The sequence below is a fragment of the Neopsephotus bourkii genome, unplaced genomic scaffold (genome assembly GCF_033783945.1).
Source record: "Neopsephotus bourkii isolate Nb327-2 ecotype Australia unplaced genomic scaffold, CSIRO-AGI_Nbou_v1 NB_107, whole genome shotgun sequence".
NCBI classification, from domain to species: domain Eukaryota; kingdom Metazoa; phylum Chordata; class Aves; order Psittaciformes; family Psittacidae; genus Neopsephotus; species Neopsephotus bourkii.
This window is the reverse complement of record NW_026900624.1, coordinates 14,247,939-14,263,501: the sequence shown is the minus strand read 5'-3', so window position 1 is coordinate 14,263,501 and position 15,563 is coordinate 14,247,939. Positions and strand designations below refer to the sequence as shown.

Below are 15,563 nucleotides of genomic sequence, written 5' to 3'. Positions count from 1 at the left end.
AAGGTGTCTGGCACAACGGTGAGACCCAACCTCGGCCTGGAGTGAGCATCAGGTCCCAGCCAGGCACTCGGGATTTTAAACAAGTGTCAATGGCAAAAAGATGCCGGAGCCCTGTGCTCGCCGTCCATCAAACGCCTCCCCCAGTGCCTTCTGCCACCATCAATGTGAGGCGACCGGGCACGAGGGCAGCGTGCAGGCCTTGCCGGCGGGGCTGCCAACGGCTACGAGACCAACGGCCACCTGAGGGCCGCCTCCACGACACTTCGGGAGGGAAGCGCAGCGTGAAGAACAGCAGCCACAGCCGGCCGATCCCGGGGCGCACCCCGGAGCCGTGAGGGGAAAGGGCGATAGGGGCGAGACACAGCCCTTGACTTGGCGGGGCCACCCCCAGCACGGGGCGCCGTGGCTGGGGCGGGTGCCAGAGGAGGCGGGGGCAGCGGCGGGACCTGCCTTGAGCGAGGGAACTTGTTAAAGTCCCGCCGCCCGCCGGTGCTCAGAGGAGGTGCGGGGTAGCAGCAGCATGGCCCGGCTCGGCGGCGGCGGCGTGTGCTGCTGCTGCTGGGGGCTTGTCCTGTTGTGGGCGGCCGCGGGGGGCCGAGCAGGTGAGGCGGGCGGGGAGCGGGGGGGCAGTAGGGGGTCTTGCCCCAAAGTCCCCTCATCGGGACGGCGGGATGGGGGGGAGACAGCAGGGTTGTCCCCTGCTCCGGGGGTGCCAGGCGGCCGGGAGGAGCTGTCCCACCGGCTGAGCCTGGCCTGGGCCTCTTGCCGCGGCTCCCGAGGAGATGGTCCAGTTCGTCCGGGCCCGCCCCGGAGGACCCGCCGGGCTCCGCGTCCCGCCTCGTCGCTCTGCCTCCTCCCCGGGGTGGATAGGGCCACCGTGCCGCCTTGCGAGGCAGCGGGGGCCGTCAAGCTCCTTCACCCTTTGGGGAGGGCCCATGGGCTTGCTCCGAGAGCACCTAACGTCCCTCCGGCTGGGACAGGCTCAGGCGTGGTGCCTCGTGGGTGCTAAGTGCCGGTACTTTTTTTCTGCTTTCAAAACATCTTTCCAGTTCCCAAAATGGGCGAGGGCAGCCACAATAGGGATTCAGCAGATGGGAGGCTGCCTTCAGCTCCCAGCGGTGCTGGTTTTTAATGTAACAGGCATGCACGGGAATCATTTAGGACGTATGCTTCTTTTTGGTGCAGTGGCCTACAGCACACATCTGATACAGCAGTATCTTAACAGAGTTTTAATGCTAGCTTGTGGGTATAGGTTGTCATCTGTGTTTCAGAACTCATACGTATGCATGATCTAGTGTTTCCTGAGTAGACTAACTTGTGTTGACATGAGAGTAACTAATTTACCAATATGTGGTTAGCTTTTAAAATCTGAAGGTGTTTTCTGTGGTACAAGCACCACTTCATGCTAATTTTGTGCTCACGGCTGGGATTTTTTTTTGTCATGCATTTGCGTAATGTATTAGTTTTTCATTCAAAGTTGTAAGGCTCAATTAGGGTATTTCAATTCTTGTTGTAACTTCATAGTCAGATGCAAACAAAATTTGGCAAATGGCATAATGGCAAAGCTTGGTGAGCTTCACAATTTTTCACAGAATCTCTTAAATATTAAAAATTGAGTTTCTGCTTGGTTTGTTTGAGACTTACTGCAGCTGTGGACATACCACTATGTGATAGAAAAAAACATGCCAGTGAAGTCATGAACATAGAATTATTATTTTTTTTTTTTTTCATTTCAAAGTATGAAAGAGGTTTGCCAGCAACTAGAAGGGTAGGGAAAGGAGGCACTAAAGGAGGGAATTTTAAGAGATGCTGAACAAGTATGGAGCATGTGAAAGTGAAGGGGCCTCTGGAAGACTGGTGAGGGTTAGTGACAGCAGCCATTGAAGCAGAATGTCCATTAGAGAATTTCGAATACTGTTTGTACCAATAGCAATAGTAGGGTTGTTGGGGACCAAATCTCATCAGGAGAGTATCTTCCTCTTCTACTACTTTCAGTGAATTCTGAAGATCTTAAAGGCTGTATTCAGTGCTTATCTTCTAGGAAATTCCTACTTCATACATTAATTGCCACAAACCAAGGAGAAATTCAGGTAACTGTTGTTTTAATGTGTCCAAAACGTTACAAGCATATAGTTTTGCTGATGATCTCACCTCATCTTGAAGATCTACTTTTCAAACTTTATCGGAGTTGGCAAAAACTTTAGTGCTACATTAGCAGGACTGAAGGAAGGGTCAACGGTGTATTGTGCAGAAGAAATGAAAGGAAGTTTAGGTTTTGAAATAGTTTTAGTTAATTTCTGATTCCTCACATTATAATTGCAGTACTGGTAGAAAGCTACTGAGGAGCAAATAAAAATGCCTTTAGGCTATTTAGTGGATTAAAGTTGGCCTTCAGCATTGTGAATTGTATAGATTTATTATTATTAGTAGTAGTATTATTTATTTGTTCATTGTTCTTTAGCATTTTGAATGCCTTGAATATTCTTCATCAGTCAGAAAAGTGGTTTTAGAGAATGTTCTCTGGTAAAAATTACTTAAATTGAGAGGCTATATGATAAGCAAAGGTACTTGTGAAACTGTTATTTTTGTTTCCTTTATGGATGACGTATGACTGTTTTAGCTAATGCAGAAAACTTGCCAACCTTTACTAGTCAAGTATCCTTGTGAGCTTGAAAACTATACAGTACTCAAACTCTTTATCTATAGTTCACATTTGAATATTGCTTCTCTCTCATATAAGCACAAATCGGGTAATTAGGTTTCAAATAATGACAGGCCTGTTAGAGCCAAATTGGAAAATTACTTGGACCTGAAATTTCTGAGGAAATAGGATGAATTAAGGCCAATAGAATAGAAAATGCAAATAGCTTATATTCAAACAGAACAAGAAAGCTTTCACTCCTTTAACTGAACATTACTGGGTTCCATGTTAAGTTCTTGTGTGGTTTAAACTAATCTCTAAAGAAGTCCTGAAGTGCTTAACGTTTGTGTTGGAATGGCTTCCAGTCATAACTGTACTTTGAAATCTTAGTTGTACTTTAGATGTACAGAACCTTTCTTAAGAACTGTTAAAAGAATGGTTCTAAAATTTTTAGTGGGAAAACAGGACAAGCTCTATCAAATTACAAGGCTGAACAGAAATCATATAGTTCCTTACTGTGGTGGACCTGAAATATTTAAATGTTTAACTGTGCATATATAATCTTTACTGGTGAATGTTAGCTGTAGGAGAGGGTACACTGAAAACAGAAGTGTTAGGTTTGTGTGTTTTGAAGTTGCACAAAACTAGTTTTTCAGTGGAAGAGTGGGGTGATAGCTTCCTTATTTAGTGGAAAGATGGACACTGTAAAATACATCCAAACAACTCTACAAAAAAGCTTCATATTTGAAAAGTCATAGATAAAAATAAGCATGTGAAATAGAGATAAAAACTAGTAGCTTAAGGAAACCAGTATTTTTGCTATTAATAGGAAATGCTCATGGTTGTTTATTAGCTTATTACATGCAACCTACCCAGTGCTTCATTGCTTATAAGTTGGCTTCTTTCTCAGACTAAGGAAAAATAAGACTATTAATTCTCACTCCCAGACATTGTAGCTCTTTTGCCGGCAAGGAAAAGTGAGTTCTATTAATTTCTGCAATTAGAAAGTCCAGTAGCCTATCTAGATATATTTATGTTTTAAAAACAACATTATGCTGAGAAAGCATAAAGAAAAGCAACTGTTGCATATTGCCAAACAGATTTTACTGTTACGGCATGTCAGGTGTTATTTTTGTAGGTATAATTTATTTAATAGATATTAGTGTCAATTATCAAGTAGTGTGTTTATTAGATAGTCTTGGGCCATCTCTGTGTATTGCTTTTTTTTTTCTTTCTCATCTTCTCTGTTCATTCTGTTCTTTCATTGCAAATTACTGCTACTCGCTCATGTACTCTTCAGCATCTACTTTCCTCTTTGTTTCATCTTGCTCAGTCCTCTTACTTAGTATTTTACTTCTGCTTTTTCTGTATCTCACAAACTTGTATTTCCTCTCTCCTACTACCACCAGATAAAAGACAAGCTCACTTTTAACATAACCTTGGAAATGCCTTTATTAGGCCAAAAAGGCAGAAAACAGATTTGGCATTTCAGGCAAAAAACCAAGGGGACTACTACCACCTCCTAGCCATAGCTGAAGTATCTTCATTTTTCCATTATTTAGGGTATAAGCCTGGAAAAAAGCAGATACTTCTCAGTTCTTGAAGAAATCCCAGCATTCTCCCAACTGCAGTCTCTATGTTTGGATCTTTATTTGTCAGAAACATTGATGTATCTCTCAAAACAGGCAATTTGAGGAAAGGTTCCTCTCAGTCCCTAGTGGCTGCAGAAAGGAGAAGGAACACTGGTTTATTACCAGGCTTATTTTGTCATTGCAGTTCTCCAATCTGTCTCCCACCATACAGTGGTTATGGTGGAACTGTGTATTGCTGATGCTATGCAGTTCTTCTGGCTGGCTGGTTGCACAAAGGGGAATGGTGACTCCACTGACCTACCCTATCCCCAGGGATTTTGAGTCATTCATTGCAGTAAATAGTGTGTGCTTCAGCTTGTTATTTAGGTTATTCTAAGTGATGCTGTTTTGGAATAGCCACAGGTTATCACAGTCTTTTCTGTTCTTTAGAGTCCTAATAGGCTAAAATGCTTGTAAGCATGCTCAGCTACACACTGGGAAGTCTAACTTCAGTAATAAAAGGATGATTGAGATTCATGGAGACACTGCGTTTGATTCATATGCAAGGAGTTACCAATACAACTGCTGGGATAAGAGATGGTAGGGTGCCTGCCACAGCCGCCAAAAATAATGAATAAAAAATGCCAGCATTATTCAAAGGAAAGGTTCTTCTTGTTGCAGGACACATACAGGATTGTTTGGAAATGTGCGGTTGTTTCTTCTGTATCTATATTTCATATCATACGTCAGTTCTGGATGGTCTTCTTGTCAACAATCATGCAGCTACTTTAGACAAGCACAGATTAAAATTATAACAGACTGGGTTATAACAAATGTTTTAATTACATTGTAGTGTGTTTTCACAGAATCATTAGGGTTGGAAGGGACCTCTGGAGATCATCTAGTTTTAAGTGTACACAGCTTTGTAAGCTTGTAGTTTTGACTCCATCCTAGAACATTTAAGTCATTTAACTCTATAGCAAGATAAAGACTTATTGTCAAAATTTTAACAACTGCTATAAGACTACATATATGTTCTTTGAAATAAACATAGCAATTTAATACTTAGGTATTTCAGCTATTTAGAGCAGGGCAATTAGATTTGCAGAAACTGACATAAAAACTAATGGGGTGAAATAGGACAGCAAGTGAGTGAACTGGGAAAAAAATTAATGAATTAGTAAGTGGAAATGGTCTTTTCCAACATCATTGTTAAGCCACATCTATGGCAGGTATCTTGATGCTGCTCCTCGAGAGGCCTTGCTAGGTTTCTTGCAAATTATCATGTAATTTAATTATAATGTAATTTTCCCTTCTCTCCCATCCTATTCTAGTCCTGGTTTTCTTCAGTTTAAGTTTATCATGTAGTGAAGTAGGGGCAGGGCAAACTCCATGGGTAATTTAAAAGTTTACTCTGACATTTGAAGATAGCTCTGCATATTCATGCTGGCAGAGCATAAACCATGAAGAAGAAAGAAACTAACAGCCTGCTGTGTTAGAACACCTCTTTCAGGTGGGTCTGTCTGGCATTGGGATCAACCTTCTTTTGCAAAAGAAAGCACTTTTTTTGCTCTAGGCAGAAGAAAGTTTCTCTAACATGTTTGTTTAGCCTATGGGCACTAATAACAATACCCAGCTGTCTGGTTCCTCTTGACTACTTGCCACCTTTCCACAGTCTAGTGAAAAGATGGGAAGAAAATAATGTTTTATTTGTTCTTGTTCTTTTTACCCATTTCTCAGCTGTCTTTGTGCACTGAGCACATGGTCTGTCTTTCCTCTCCTCTGCACTGGGCTTTTTGCTTGGAATCAGCCTTACCATTTACTGCTGGACAGGCTGGTTGTGTTCTGTGCCGACCCCTTGCACTGCTTCTTCACTGGACCTCCCTTTCCTAACCTCTTTGCTTATGTAAGCTTTTAGCTTTGTAAGGTGGCCTTTGGCTTTCTTCAGCATTGACCCTTATCAGCTTGCTCTCTTTATAGATGTTTGGAGTCTTTTTTCAGTCTGACTGATTCTCCTGTTTACCCTTCACTTAAAGTAGCAATTACTGTATGTATTACTAGAAACAGTTAAGGAGACAACAGAAAACTAAGATTAGAGCTGCTTGAAGAGTTATCTGTCATGTCTTAGTCCTTTAAATAGCCTTAGTACCTGGCAGATGAAAAACATGTTTTTAAACACTATGTTCCAAGTCCCTGAAATGACTCAATCTCCAAATATATTTGTGTAAAAACTTCTATTCATAGAATGGGGAAAGAAATGCAGTTGCTTCACTGCTAAAATTCTGTTCTTGCTGATGCTTTTCTTGTTCATGTGACTAGTGTCTCTAGTACATCATGAAGATAGATATAGTGCATAGTGGTACAAAATCTAGATGGAGGCCAGTAATGAGTGGTGTATGCCAGTGGTTGGTACTGCTCAGTGTCTTCCTTAGTGATCTGGGTGATGTGACAGAATGTACCCTCTGCAAGCGTGCTGGTGATACATCTGAGAACTGTGCTGCCACTCAGAGGGACCTCAACAGGCTGGAGAAATGGCTGACAGAAACCTCAAGCAGTTCAACAAAGACAAATGCAGAGTCGTGGCCTAGGGAGGAGTAGCCTCACATATCAGTATATATTGGGGCTGATTAATTGGAAAGCAGCTTTGCAGAAAAGGGCCTTGTGGACACCAAGGTGAACATGAGCCAGCAATGTGCCATTATGGCAAAAAAAAAAAAAGGCAACTGTCCCCTGAGCTGCATCAGGATGAGTATTGCCATCAGGTTCGGATAGATAATCCTTCTCTGCTCAGTAGTGGTAAGGCCGTACCTGGAGTGCTGGGTCCAGTTCTGAGCTCCCCAGTACAAGAGACATCTCGTGGTACTGGAAAGATTGTGGCAAAGGGCTGTGATTAAGGTGATTAAGGGACTGGAGCATCTCTCACATGAGGAATGGCTGGGAGAGCTGGGACTGTGCCATCTGGAGAAGAGAAGGTGCAAGGGGGAAAACTCATCAATGTCTACAAATATTTGAAGGGAGGGTGTAAAGAAAACGAAGCCAGGCTCTTTTCAGTGGTGCCCAGGGACAGGACTAGAGGGAATGGGCACAAACTGGAACGCAGAAAGTTCCCTCTGAACAGCAGGAGACACTTTTTAACTATGAGGGTGGGTGAGCACTGGCGTAGGTTGCTCAGAGTGGTTGTAAAATCTCCATCCTCAGAAATACTTAAAAGTCATCAGGGATGAATTCTGAGCAATTGGCTTTAGGTGATGCTCCTTGAGCAGGGGGTTTGGACAAGATGACCTCCAGAGGTCTCTTCCAGCCTCAGCCATCCTCTGATACTCTGTGAGAAACAGTTTTAGCTGTTCTTGCTGGAACACCAGGAAATAACAGCTTTGTGGATGTTGAATGACACAGATTATTCAACAGTCTGGTAAAATGGATAAAAACTGGCTTAAAGCAACTGGGTAACTGTTATGTCAAAAAGTGATCGGTGGAGAAAGTTTAGTTCCTGGAAAATGTTTGGGTTTGCTTTTTGTATTCAAATGTGTCATGGCTCTTCATAAAAATGGCTTTCTTATGTTTTATAGTAGTCAATAAAGTGGGGGCACTTAATTTGAACTAGCTGCTTAATCACAAACATGTTACTTGTAGCTTTTTAAAAGAGCATTAGGTATTGTGCTGCAATTATGTTGCTTTTGTTGTGGTTTTGTTATCATAGCATGCGTACTAAGTATTTTGTGTAAGATTATCTAGAATTGGATCAAATTCTCTCTTTTGCAGCTGTTGTGGTGTGATACACAAAATAAATCGTTGTGAGGAAGTAATAACCAAATTGTATTTTCTTGCTATAAACTGGCAGAACTAGTTGCTACACACACTGGAGAAGTGTCTGGGGAATAAAAAGGTTGTGGGTTTCTCAGTAGTTTTAAGTTTAGCCCTTAAAACTTTTTAAGTAGTTCTGGGAACTTTGACTCATGATTTGTTGAATTATTTTCACTTGTAATACTGTAGTAGTGATTTGATCAGTATGAACAAAGATCTGATGTAATCAGGTCCCGTTTTAGGGAAGGCTGAATTAGAGTTCTAGGGATTTGTTTTTTTTTTTATTTTTTTTGTGGAAAGCAGTTTGCCTTGCTCTTTGTACTTCAGGGCAACAGGATTAAAACCCAACTAATGAAGAATGCTTTTAACAGCAGTCCAAGCAATCTAGTGCTCCTCCTTCCTGTTCATTTCACAGTTGAGATTGATACTAATGTGACTGGGTGATAGGGATTGTGTATTTTATAAAGGATTGCATACCTGTGGTGCTTTTGTCTTTAAACCTGTTATCCACCGAGTTTTAGTGCTCCTGTTGTGTATTGCCACTTCCAGAATTAGTAGCCCAGAAAGACAGTTTAGAAAACTTTTGCAGCCTTTTGTATCTTTAGGTGGAAAACAAAGTCCACAGTAGCCCATAATCCTTTGCAGTTGCTAAGTCATGCTGTCTTCTATAGTTACTTTCAATAAGATTTGTATAGATTTTCTTCTGAGCCAGGGTAAGGAAGTACTTTCCTGAATTTTCTGTGAAGACTCGGCTATGTTGGAACTCAACGCTGAGAGGATTATAGATGATTTCTAAAATAATAACATGAGAATATTAGCTGTAAGATTTTGTCTTGGTAAAACTCTATTTGGTTCTCATGCTACTTTTCAGTATGTTAAAATTAGTGTTGCTCCACAGTAGAACTGACCTTGATGGAAAGCTATCAAATTAACTTTCTAAATTGTGACAGTGTTGTCTTGATGTTTCAGTATTGGGTAGGAAATACTTACTTGTGTTTGTTTGTTTCCTTTGCCCACTTTCTTCTCCACCATAGAAATCCGCTATGCAACTGTGTACTGGAACAAAGCTGCAAAAACACTTCAGGTCAGGAATATGCTGGATAGGCGTGGAGATGCTTATGGTTTCTACAACAACTCTATACAGACAACAGGTTGGGGAGTTCTGGAGATCAGAGCAGGCTATGGCGGTCAGACCTTAAGCAATGAAGATATCATGTATGCAGCTGGCTTTTTGGAAGGCTATCTCACAGCTCCGTAAGTACCTCAGGAAGCAACTCAACTTATGGCACTTCCAGTGGATTTCTGTACTTGTGAGTTGTTTGTTTGTTTTTCATTTCACTTAATTCCCATCCATTTAAACTAACCATACATTTTGCAGTTGTGTGCTATTCTTTTAATTAGTAGTTGGTATGAAGTATAGCTTTTCATTATGGCATCAAGATGTACCCTCTTCTTATACTGCAAGCTCTCCTAATGCCTTAGTGAGATAGAGTACTGTATCAGTGTTACTGATTAAATAGCATAATCACAGAACAGTGTATGTGTAAGAAAGTGCCTGAGCCCCATGTTGCTAGCAAAGGCTACAGGGCTTCCTTAAGGACCTTTTTCAGCAAACACTGTCAAGAAACTACTGGGAGCAGCTACTGAATCTTCATAGCATAAGGAATTTAGTCTCTTTTGGATAAATAATGATAATTAAAAAAAAATACTGATAAGCCTGAAGGCAGATTGATGTGTGCCTAGAAGGGTCACGTTATTAGTGAAAGCCCTTTGGAGAAAAAATGAGGAACTGAATCTCTCCCACAATGCAGATCTATGAAACTGAATTTTGTACTTCTTGTGAATCCAGAGCAATTTTTTAAAGGAAAAAACTCCACCAAACCCCAAAACCGCAACCAACCTATCAACCCACATCCTTCACCCCCCTCCAAACTCTAAGCAACAGCCAACCCAAAAAAATAACCCCAAACCTTGTTTGTTCCTTGACAAAATAAGAAGACAGAATGGCTTCTTGTATATTACGACATACTAACTGGTAGGCTATAGCTGGTGATACAGCTAAGAACACGATGCATGACTTGTTGAACAAGCTCCATCTTTTCCTCTGTCAACTTAGTCACAGGAAAAAAAATAATCCCAAATTCTGATGCATGGCTGGGGAATAGTTGGGAGATGCTTGTGGTTGCTTCACCAGCTTTGCTTCCAGAGCACTGAAATAAATACCCATAGGCTGTGTTGAACAGGTCAGCAGAGGAAGGTTGTCTGTTGAACAGCTGCTACATATGGCTGCTGAACAAGATGATGTTAATTAGTAAGATATTTTAAGATCACTTAAGGTTTATGGATAGTTCTGATCATATGATAATGTGACTGTCGAGGAGACTTTGCTGGAGAGGAAGCTAGGTCTCTGAAGAGTGTAAAGGAACTTCACTAAAGTAGTATTTGTCAATAACAAAACTTTTCTGAGAGAAAGAGTAAAGGGATGCTAAAGTTCAGAGTGTACAACCCATACTCCAGGAAGGAGAGGAAATTAAGTACATGAGAGATCTGGATGTATGCTGTTGGATTATTTTGCAGGAGAGGTTATTGTTATGTGCTATTCAGTCAGTTTGTGTAAACTGCATGTGGATTTTATGGGTGCTAGGATTACATTTAGAATATTGTTAAAATTGGGTATCGCTCAGCAGATTTTTTTCACAAGGTTTTACCCAGGTACTCATCTCTAAGTGGCTGAGCTTAAGCTTTGTCATACTACAAAGTGTCTGATCCATGCTAAGCCCAATTAGGTATCAGTTAATGTTCTAGTAGCAAAAACCCACACCCTGTTCCCCTTCTGCCTCTGCAGTAGATTTGTAAGTGTTCCTGGCTTTTAATAAAACTTAAGTATATGCCCATTCCTTTAAACATTGCTTGAATGTGAAACAGTGTCTTCAGGGACTTTATCTGATCTCTTAGTCTATGCTTAGGTGTAGAGGAGGGAGATTTTCCCTTTTGTTTATTCCAGGGGTGTCAAGTGAGGATTCACAAGTTATTCAGGTCAAGGCTTTTGTCTTCTCTAGGTGCTTACTGAGGTTGTTTCCTAGATCTAGCTGTGTTACTGTAGGGCTACCAGCTCCAGCACTGACTAATCCTTTGAAGAGAAGTGAATGCAGCGGAAAAGGTAATGAACAGAGATTTTAAACTCTATGGATGTGAAGCTGAGGGTTTGTATCAATGTGGAAAAGTAGGCTTTGAGACTTTGACTTTTAAGCAAAGTGAGAAGTTCAGCTGTTTTAAAGGAGTTTAAGTGTGAGAGAGTTAAGATGCAAAACTAGAAGTAGCAAAAGCCTTTCTTTTTAGAGGAAACTTTTTGAGAAAATCCACTGAGAAATCCTTTGACACTGTGTCCTGGGTTCAGCATTAGCAGTCATTTTTTTCCTTCTTAGTAGCTGGTGCAGTGAAGTTTTTTGACTTCTGGTCTGGGAACAGTGCTGATAACACCAATGCTTTTAGTTACTGCTCAAATATTTAGTCTGACCAAGGACTTTCTGAGTCTCCTGCTCTGCCAGGGAGGAGGGGAAGCTGGGAGGAAGCAGAGACAGGACACCTGACCCAAACTAGCCAAAGAGGTATTCCATACCACAGCACGTCATGCCCAGGATGTAAACGGGGAGTTACCTGGAGGGGCTAGTCTCTGCTCGGTTGGGCTGGGTATTATCAGTTGGTGGGTGGTATTGTATTCTCTTCACTTGTTATTTCCCTTATCATTATTATTATTGGTGCTAGCAGTAGTGGTTTCTATTATGCCTTATACCTTAGTTACTGAACTGTTCTTATCTCAGTCTGTGGGAGTTACATTCTTTTGATTCTCTTCCCCATCCCTCCTGGAGCAGGGGGAGGAAAGGGGTGGGAGTGAGAGAGCGACTGTGTGATTTACGACTCAGCTTAAACCACGACACAGTGCAAACCTGAACATGCTTACCATCACAAAAATGACTATCACATAATATGCATGCCATCTGAATTTGTTTTTTAGCTATGTCTTTGTCCCATTATATATCTGTAACTGCAATGAAAGCATATTCCTCACTGGGAGTCATGAATATATGCTTTTTCTGTCAGGTCTTGTAAAGCTATTTTGGATAAATTTGGCTTCTCCTGAGGCTAAGAAAACATACTGAAAATGCTCCAGTTGAGGAACAGAGATTGATTAGTGATGTACAAACTTGACCCTTGAGAAGAACCTATTACTTTGGGTTTTAGCTGTAGGAGCTTTGTGGTTTTTTTATTCAGCAAACTGCAACTGATAAATCCTCTTACACAGTATGTTTGCAATTTCCCGAACTGTGGGAGTAGTGAGAACACACTAAGTTTGCAGATGTTAAAATTGCTCTTGGAGCTCCAGTTCTCCTTTATCTTGCTTAGAGAGTCACAGAAACTTAATTAACATGCAGGCAGATGTTCTTTCTTTGGGACAGTTATACAAGTCTTCTGAAGTAAAACTGGGAAACAGGGTTTCCCAATCCATAACTCTGTTCCCAACAGACTGCCTGGCACATTCAGCCTGTCTTCAGGGAAGCTGTCTAGCATTTTTATCACAACGTCTCTTATGAGAAGTCTCTAAACACTCTCATTCTGCTTTTGCACACATCAGTGCCTGCAGTAGCTGCATACAGCTCAAGCTTCCGTTTTAAGGACTGGGTAACAACAAGGAAGAGTGTAACAATGCTTTATTTGCATCAACAACCACGTAGCTACCAGAGTGAAAACTTGTGTCACTTGCCTGTACAAGCACCAACCATCTCTGGTGGTTCAGGCAAAGCCTACCAGTGTGAAAACATTGGATATGCCTGATAATTAAGTGCAATTTAGCACATTGTTACCTGTAGCCTGAACAACTTCAGGGTCTGCAGCTGTCTTGCATCAATTTGTGGTAATGACTCCATGAAGCAGAAATGACCCAGGGTGGCTCTTTGCAGAAACCCTGAAGTCCTCTTGGGAAGAGCACTGATGTGAAGCATTAGTGGGAAGGATACATTGCATGCCTTATCACAGGCTGAAGTACAAGTTCCTGCAGAAGCTGTTTGGTGAGCAGTAGCTCCAGCTTGGCAGTGCCTGCTATTTGAAGACCTTCATGAATGCTCAGCTATCTCACTTCTTGTATTACGCTTTAGACACAGCTAGGCTCCTTATGTAAGCAAAAGAGTGACAAAGTATCTAAGTGTACACTTAGTCCCTGGTAGAAACCTAAGCAGAATGTAAACCAAACAGATAAAAAATAGCAAAGTATGAGACATGCGAGACTCCTGTATCTTGGATTCCTGGGGAAGAATTAATCTCAGCTCTAGCTGCATACATCTGTGGTAGAAAAAAACAATAGCTAAACTGATCAGTCCCATTTACCAGTAGCAGAGAAACACAAGCCTTTTCTAAAGCATGAATCATCTTTCTAGTGTTAATACCTGATTAAGATAGTAGCTATCTGAAAACAGATAGTTAGGGGTTGGATAAATCTAATTCTAGTGTTTGTAGTGTCTGGGGATCCAGACATTTGGTTAGCCCTATCATCCAACCGAAGATGATTGCTCTTTTTTTTAATGAATTATCTTCTCCCATTACAAACAGGGAAGTGTTAATGAGGCCTTATTTTACTTGGGCAATGGTAGAGCACATCCGGATCTGTGACATTACTTTTAATGTCTTCCAATTGGGGCATGCCAGGTGCCAAACAGCAGTATTTAAATTTGTAGCAAAGTTAATTTTCCTGTCTTCTGGTATAACCTCAGCTGACCTCTTGTCATCTTGCTCTCTAATTTGAAGAAGCAGTGCTTTCCTTTTCTGGTTTTAGACTTTGAATTCTTGTCTCAGCCTTGTAATTGCCTTGCATCTGGCTTTAGATACAGTTGCAAAGCCTTACCTTGCTATAATGATCCAATTTACTTCAGAGGATAATAGCCTTACAAAACATGCAAGCCATGTGCACAGAAGCTTTGTTACAGCAAAAAAATTAAACATAGCAACTAGGGGAAAAATTCTCAATAACTTTGAGCATTTAAAATAGAAAAATCAATTCCAGGAATTGTCTGTCATCTGTTAGCATATATAAGATGGAAAGCAATTAAAAAAGCCATTTTCAGGCCACTGATTCTGAACTAACCCCATCTCCACATCCATCATCACAGCTTAAAGATGCTACTAAAATCTACCTTGTGTTGCATAACCTTTGAGGGCAAAATGAGAGTAGAGCTGAAGGTTGAGCCTGGAAGCTTGATCATCTGTCCTGGCCTAGGCAGTGATTAGAGTAGTATTCTGGGCAGTTTTTCTATCCTCCTCATCCGGTTCTCATCTATAAAAGGCCATCTGCCAGATGGATTGTCTAGTGCTATTTGTTCCTTTTCTCTAGTACCATAAGAGCTCTGACTTGTAGTATGGACTATGTTAGCCTATAATTTCCTTCCTAAACTTACTTGGGATTTTTATTTGCCAAATCCACTGTGACTGTAGGGGTAGAGAGTATTGATCTGTCTCTTCAACTCTCTAGTCTTCAAGAAGTAGGTTGTGATCAAGAAGTAGGTTATGATCATGGCATTTTGTTCTGTGTTACATGGGAGACAGATAGCTCTAGAAGTAAAATCGATACTGTAGCTGCAGTTTCAAGAAAAGTGTAATGGTGTGAGGCTGCTTAATGCTCCTCTCTCTCTTGCCCCAGCACCTCCGTCCACAGATCCAATGAGCCCCAGCTTGTGCCTGCTACTGATGGTCTATGCATCAGTTCATCTCCTAACACTGTCTTCTTGCACCAGCTCTGTTGCTTATCTATCTACATAACCACCTAATTCAAACTGGAAACTGACAGAAGAAGAATTCACTTTTTTTGCAGGGTTAGTGTTTAACCTGAATGTATGCAGAGTTGGTTGTCAGAATGGTATCAGAGGTAAGAACCAGCAGGGTCACATACAATCAAGTCCTCAAAACACCAGCTGGGAATGGGGCAATGGACAGAAAGAGGGCGAGAAGGTGGTTAGAGAATCAGTAATTGATTCTTTAATCATCAGCAAACCATTCAGTCATGTGTGGCTGTATTCTCAAATTATAGCTTGAGGGAAACTGGGAAAAGTTTGTGTCTGCATCCTTCTCAGAGGAAGCTGTCTTCACGAGTTTGAATATGAGGAATTCTGTCCTGCTGGCATGTGCTTTCCTTGAGGCTGGTATCTGTTTTAGTTCTGTTTTCTTTCTCTCAGCATTTGGTAGGAGCTAATTTTACTAATGACTGATGTAGTTCTATCAACTCCAGACCTCAGGGAAATAAATTTCTGCTGATTTCCATTTAGAATTAAGTAGTCCTCCTTTTTTGTTAAGCTTGACCCAAAGTAAGAAATGCTGGAGTTCTGTTTTGGCTTGAATCAGATGATTGCATTTCACCTAAATGGAAGGGTGATTTTAACTTCTGGGCTCCTGAGCCATTTTTGGCAGTTGATTTCATCTTGAAATGTAAAAGACTTCACTTCAACAAAATGAAGAAAAAGCCCCAACCAACCACAGAAAAAAAAAACCAAAACCCAAACAAA

At 41.3% G+C, this 15,563-nt stretch overlaps 1 protein-coding gene across 1 annotated transcript in view; it reads left to right on the top strand.

Annotated features, from left to right (window-relative positions):
• The first annotated feature begins 363 nt into the window (after positions 1 to 363).
• PLBD1 (phospholipase B domain containing 1) overlaps positions 364 to 15,563 on the top strand; it is a 40,226-nt gene continuing 25,026 nt past the window's right edge. The window contains exons 1-2 of the mRNA XM_061361951.1: positions 364 to 602; positions 9,051 to 9,270. Coding sequence (XP_061217935.1) covers positions 521 to 602; positions 9,051 to 9,270 — 302 coding nt within the window. The 5' untranslated portion in view covers positions 364 to 520. The remainder of the gene's footprint in view (positions 603 to 9,050; positions 9,271 to 15,563) is intronic.